Below are 6891 nucleotides of genomic sequence, written 5' to 3'. Positions count from 1 at the left end.
GGACTGCCTGCAACAAGCCTCTACCTATATTTCTCTGGCACCTGCTAACCACCTGTCTGCTACCAGCCTGAAACTGTCTGCTGTCACCAGTGCCAGCCTGCTCCAGTGAGGCCCGGAGTGACAGGACAAAAAGGAAGAATAACGCAGGGCCGGGCTGGAGCAGGCTGGCACTGGTGACAGCAGACAGTTTCAGGCTGGTAGAAGACAGGTGGTTAGCAGGTGCCAGAGAAATATAGGTAGAGGCTCGTTGCAGGCAGTAGTGGAGGATGGGAAACAAGCAGTTAACTTGGGGGTAGGAGGCGGTTCAGGGAGTGACCATAGGAAGATGTTTGGCGGGGGGGAAGAGACCTATATATAGGGGGTTGGGTTGCACATGGCCACAGTGCGGGGAAAGACTGAACGCAGGGAGGCAGGTTTTCCCACCCACCCTCCCGGTCTTTGTTGTGTGTTTGGTGTTGTGCGTTTATTTTCTTTCTTTCAGGTTCAGCGGAAGGGGTTGTTATGACAGCTGAGACAGTGTCCTTTGGTCTTTGATGGTGACAGTTAACAGATGGAATGGAAATGGTGGGGGCTCATCGGTGGGATGGGCCCCTTCTGGGGTTATTCCAGTGGAACGGTGTCCGCTGGGATACGGTTATGGTGCACTGCGGGGTAAAAGGGGTGTCTCCGAGCTGAAGTCAGCTGGAGGCCGGGTATGGTAATGGTACCGCAGTGTGGTGGTGGAAAGAAAGAAAGGTTAATGTGGGGTTGCTGTTAAAGACCAATTAGACTGGTGTTTAATAAAGTTGTTTGGTTAAAATTTAATGAATAAAGTTTTGGAATTATTTGGAATTATTAAAATGTATTTAAATATTAAATTTTTGAGTTTTAAATAAAAAAGGCTGTTGTGGCCATTTTACTCCAACTTCTCTCGTTAATGGGAAAAAGAAAAGGGGGGTTTGTAATGGAAGGGGTAAAAGGGGGTCATGAAAAGGTTGGGCTATCTGATCTACACTAGTCATGTCACCTGCTCATTGGTGTACATTCAGCACTCCTGCTTTGCTGTGGTCTACTGAAGGTCTTGCCCTGCTTGATCCAGAGAGTCCATCTAACCCTGCTGCCAGCGGCGGTGCATCCATAAAGGGCGCAGGAGTGCTGCCGCCTCTCTCCTGCACCGCTCTATTACCATAGATAGATTCATGAATCTATCTATAGTCACTGCTGACCCCCCTATTCCGGTGTCGGGCACCTGAAATACTCTAGCGGGGGTGTTTTTTGGAATCGCCTGATTAGGGCCGACGTGGATTCAATACATGCAGGAGGCCGCTGCTGACCTGCTCCGAGACAGGTAGGTGCAGGCAGCATCTGATGGGGCACAGTAGCGGCAATTGCTGGGCACACTGGCAGCATTTGATGGGGCACAGTAACAGCATCTGATGGGGCACACACGGAAGCATCTGATGGGGCACATTAGCGGCAATTGATGGGCACACTGGCAGCATTTGATGGGGCACAGTAACAGCATCTGATGGGGCACACATGGAAGCATCTGATGGAGCACACTGGCAGCATCTGATGGGGCACACACAGAAGCATCTGATGGGGCACGGTAGCGGCAATTGATGGGCACACTGGCAGCAAATGATGGTGCACATGGGCAGCATCTGATGGGGCACACTGGCAGCATCTGATGGGGCACAGTAGCGGCAATTGATGGGCACACTGGCAGCATCTGATGGGGAACACTGGCAGCATTTGATGGGGCACAGTAGTGGCAATTGATGGGCACACTGGCATAATTTGATGGGGCACAGTAACGGCAATTGATAGGCACACTGGCAGAAATTGATAGGCATGGTGTCAGCAATTTATGGGTAGACTGGCTGTGTTTGATGGGCACAGTGGCTGCATTTGGCACAGTGGCAGCATTTGGCACAGTGGCAGCATTTGATGGGCACAGTGGCTGCGTTTGATGGGCACAGTGGCTGCTTTTGATGGGAACAGTGGCAGCAATTGATGGGCACATTAGCTGCGTTTGATGACACAGTAGTTGCAAGTGATGTTTTTTTTTCAGGTTGTTTGCGCTCCCCCAACCCCAAAATATTGAGCACCAGCCGCCACTGCCTGCTGCTAGTATGACCAACTGGCACTCGTGTCACTCTGTACTTCTCTGCCACCTGTCATCTCTATCAGGAGCCCCAAGTCAGAGGTGTAAGAGAGGCCTTCCTCATCGTGTCAGTATCTTCTACCAAAGAAACAAGATATACAGTACCTGTGCTTAGATCCCAATAGCTTGTACTGTAAATAATCTATCAGGTGCTAAAGGGATGTGGCCACATGTTAACACTAGAAATACTGGATAAGCCCTCTGTACACTGCTATAAACCCTTTTTAGCAATAAAACAATTGTGATTTTTAGTTCACCTATATTGCAATACATATTTAAGCTGGCCAACTGCATCATGCCGGCGGGGGTGCGCAGCGCGGTGAGTGCGAGTGCGGCATGTCAGTCTGACACCCCGCATCTTTGATCATGGTAAGAAGCCTCTGTCAGAGGCTTCTTACCACGTGATCAGCTGTGAGCAATCATTTTTAGTTTGTTTAGCAAAAAATAAAAATGTTTGCTAAAAAGTGTATATAGCAGTGTGCAGAGGGTTTATCCAATATTTCTAGGCTCTTCTACCAGGCACAAGACAAGGGAAACCTAGGAGGACTTACCTTGCTTTCCCAGAAAAGCAGAAAACATTTATCCTTAGTAGAGATGAGCTTCGAGATTGAGTCGAACTCATGTTCGACTCGAACATTGCCTGTTCGCCGAACAGCGAACTATTTTGGGTGTTCGCGGCAAGTACGAAAAGCCGCAGAACACCCTGGAAAAGTCTATGGGAGAAATCGAAAGTGCTAATTTTAAAGGCTAATATGCAAGTTATTGTCATAAAAAGTGTTTGGGGACCTGGGTCCTACCCCAGGGGACATGTATCAATGCAAAAAAAGTTTTAAAAAAATGCAGTTTTTTCAGGAGCAGTGATTTTAATAATGCTTAAAGTGAAACAATAAAAGTAAAATATTCCTTTAAATTTCGTACCTGGGGGGGGGGGGGGGTCTATAGTATGCCTGTAAAGCAGTGCATGTTTCCCGTGCTTATAACTGTCCCTGCACAAAGTGTAATTTCTGAAGGATAAAGGTCATTTCAATTCACTGCTCCCGAAAAAACTGCCATTTTTAAAACTTTTTTTTTGCCTAATACATGTCCCCAGGAGCAGTCGACCTGGATCCCCAAACACTTTTTAGGACAATAACTTGCATATTAGCCTTTAAAATTAGCACTTTAGATTTCAAACGTTCGAGTCCCATAGACTTTAATAGGGTTCTAAAGTTCACACAAACTTTTGGTCTGTTTGCAGGTTCTGGTACAAACCGAACAGAGGGGTGTTTGGCTCATCCCTAATCCCTAGTAGACTGTGAACCATCAATTTTTTTTTCTTTTATATGTTCAGGTTTAACTTATTCCCCAATGCTACTTTGGTTTGATGGAGATAGAGTATTAGTGTACTTGTAAAAGCTTGTCATGCACAGTGTATTGTTATTTTTTAACACAAATTATAATTGTTTGCCTCTATACATATGTTTTCTTTTCTGATCTAGGTAATGAACCAAACAGGGGTCACCAGTTTCATACTCCTGGGATTTCAGGATTGTCATAATGCCAAAGGTTTCCTCTTCCTAGGATTTCTTCTTCTTTATGTGGTCACCGTGTCGGGCAACCTCCTGATCATCTCCCTGGTGGCAGAAAGTCAAAGTCTTAGCTCTCCTATGTACTTTTTCCTGAGCCACTTGTCATCTTGTGATCTTCTCCTGAGCTCGGTGGTAGCCCCTTTGATGATGGACATCCTATTGACAGCCAAAAAATCTATTTCTGTTTCTGGATGTATTGGCCAGTTTTTTTTGTTTGGAGTTCTGGCGACGACAGAATGTCTTCTTCTGGCAGTTATGTCTTTTGACCGTTATGTGGCCATATGCAACCCATTGCGGTACTCTTCGATCATGGATCTTCGAAGATGCATCCAGCTGGTTTTTTGGTCCTGGTTTTTACCAATCATTGTCATGCTGACTTTGGCTATTCAAATAGGTAGACTAGATTTCTGTGGTCCCAACGTTATTGACCATTTCTTTTGTGACCTGGCTCCTATTCTGCAGCTATCATGTTCAGACACAACCATTCTGGAGGTTCAGGACTTTGTGGCAGGTCTTCCATTAACCTTTATCCCTTTAATGTACATTACTGCTACATATATTTCTATCTTTGCTAAAATTCTCAAAATACCTACCACCAACTGCAGGCAGAAAGCCTTCTACACTTGTAGTTCCCACTTGACAGTTGTGTCCATCTATTATGGCACTCTAATTATTGTCTATCTATTCTTCTCTAAAGATCATCCATCAAACATCAGCAAACTTCTTTCATTGCTATACACTGTGATCACACCATTGTTAAACCCTATTATTTATAGCTTCAGGAACCAAGAGATTAAATTAGCTTTGTCCAAATTAGTGAACGTCAAAAAAGCAAATACTAGGTGGGGATGAGTGGACCAGTCTGGGTTCTTGATTCAAAGGCTGTTCATTGAACCCATCATAAAGCTTAAATACTGTCTAATTTGTCATGGAATTGTCAAACAAAAGACATGTATAGCTGGACAATGCCATGGAGGACTTGCACCAATGGGAATCAAATAACTACCTCAATACTGGGTACTTTTACCCCTTTCCTGCTCAGGCCAATTTTCAGCTTTTATCGCTGTCACACTTTGATTATCAGTACAGCTCCCCCCCAGGATGACCAGCCATGCCCACCAGGGATGCCCACCAAGGATGCCCACCCATGACCACCAAGGATGCCAATCACGACTTATATAGGCATGGGGCGTGGTCACCGGGTGATGCCACCCGGCGGCCCCACCCTTTGTTACATCACATTCCCGGGGCATGATGGCTATATAAGTGGTTGCGTAACGCTCAGACGGCATTACAGCGGGAGAGCTTGTCGTGTCAACATCGCCGGAAGAGAAGACGGAACAAGACAGCGGAGAAGACCCTGCCTCCACGGTGGAGCCCAGCAGAAAGGGAACAGAGAGGACAGCGGAGAAGCCCGGGCCCGGCAGAAGAGGGAACAGAGAAGACCGCTGCCCCCCCCCCCCGCAGAAGACAGCGGAGAAGACCAGGCCCAGCAGAAGAGGGAACAGAGAAGACCGCCGCCCCCCCCACAGAAGACAACGGCGAAGACTGGGCCCGGCAGAAGAGGGAGCAGAGAAGACCGCCGCCTCCCCCGGCAGAAGACAGCAGAGAAAACCAAGCCCGGCAGAAGAGGTAACAGAGAAGAACACTGCCGCCCCCCCTGCAGAAGACAGCGGAGAAGACCGGGCCTACACCCCCTTTGTAAAAGAGCTTAAAGAAGAAAGGGGGGGCTGTCAGAATACCCCCCCAGCTGACTAATAAATTACTTCAAAAATCTGTGTAGTGTGGTTTTTTAACTTGCCATTTTTCCCCCAGGTGAATGGGTAGGGGTACCCCATACTCATACACATAGGGTGGGGGACCGGCATCTGGGGGCCACCCTATTAATGGGGGCTCCCAGATTCCGATAAGCCCCCGCCTGCAGACCCCGACAACCAACGGCCAGGGTTGTCGAGAAGAGACCTGTGTCCCCATCGACATGGGGACAAGAGTGCCTTGGGGTGGGGGGCACAGTGCCACCCTGCCCCAAAGCACACACTCTCCCATGTTGAGGCAATGCGGCTTGGTACGGCTCAGGAGGGGGGGGCGCTCTCGTCCCCACCCCCATTTCTGTCTGGCCAGGCGGCGTTCTCGAATAAGGGTTTGGTATGGATCTTGGGGGTCCATACCAAACCTAAGGGCCTGATGTGCTCCTGGAGGGGAACCCACGCCATTTTTTTTATTTGGCGCAGAGTTCCCCTTCATGTTCAGCGTAAGCTGAAAACGATTCGGTCATTCACATTCACCGCTTCAAGCCACGCAAAGGCAGCTACGCCGCTTGATATTTACAAATATTTTGCCGGCGTAGTGGAGCGGCGTGTGTAAGTGGCCGAATTTTCCTATCGCGCATGCGCAGTACACAAATAAACCTCCCAGAGGTTTAAACGTACTTGCCGGCGTAGCCGCTCGTTTTCACAAAAATCACTTTCACTTTCAATTCGGCACGTAAATGTTAAACAAACACGTCACTACACTTCCCCACATCACCCCACATACCCCCTAATGAACTCTCTCACAAACACCTTCATTTTACATTTCTAAATGCCGTGCACCAGGTCCATAGAGGCGCACCATGCGCCCCCTCCTGGGCGCACTCGGCATTATAGTAAATAAGGAATTGAGCTACATTGCCAGCGCATTTCTTTAGTAAATCTCAAAACGGCTGTTGATCCAGCCTTTTCTCCATGAATCATGGAGCAAAGGCTTGGTTAATCAGCCCCATTGTGTTACTTGTAGTGCCTTAAGAAGATCTGCTCTTACATGCATCATTTTAAATAAAGTAATTATAAATAAAGAAAAACGTAATATCAACATATTATATTCCCGGCCCCCACACCCCTATCAATATCCTCCTTCCCCCCACTGTTTATATCTCCTAGTCATGTCTACCAAATGCTTAACTCTGAGTTAATCGTGTTAAGAAAGGGTATGATAGAGAGGAGTAGGGTATAGGAGGATTATAATTTAATTAAGGTATGAAGGTATATAAGGGTAAAATCCACCAATGATATTATAGGGAGAACCTCGAGGGGCTCGGGTAGAAGAAGGGAAGGAACTTGGAAGGGAGGAAAAGAAAAAAGGGAAAAAAGGGGGGCTATAAGAAAGAATATGGTGCAATGAGACAGAGGCTGCTACTCT

At 47.3% G+C, this 6891-nt stretch overlaps 1 protein-coding gene across 1 annotated transcript; it reads left to right on the top strand.

The window, feature by feature from the left end:
• The first annotated feature begins 3733 nt into the window (after positions 1-3733).
• On the top strand, positions 3734-4567 carry LOC120931013 (olfactory receptor 11L1-like). The gene has a single exon (XM_040342139.1). It carries the CDS (start codon positions 3793-3795, stop codon positions 4564-4566), a length of 774 nt encoding a protein of 257 aa, XP_040198073.1. The 5' UTR covers positions 3734-3792; the 3' UTR covers position 4567.
• Positions 4568-6891: the final 2324 nt, after the last annotated feature.

The sequence above is a fragment of the Rana temporaria genome, chromosome 3 (genome assembly GCF_905171775.1).
Source record: "Rana temporaria chromosome 3, aRanTem1.1, whole genome shotgun sequence".
Lineage (NCBI taxonomy): Eukaryota > Metazoa > Chordata > Amphibia > Anura > Ranidae > Rana > Rana temporaria.
This window is presented reverse-complemented; position numbering and strand designations above follow the sequence as displayed.

Coding starts and splice junctions, on each gene's coding strand:
- LOC120931013 (XM_040342139.1), top strand. CDS start 3,793: ATGTACTTTTTCCTGAGCCACTTGTCATCTTGTGATCTTCTCCTGAGC.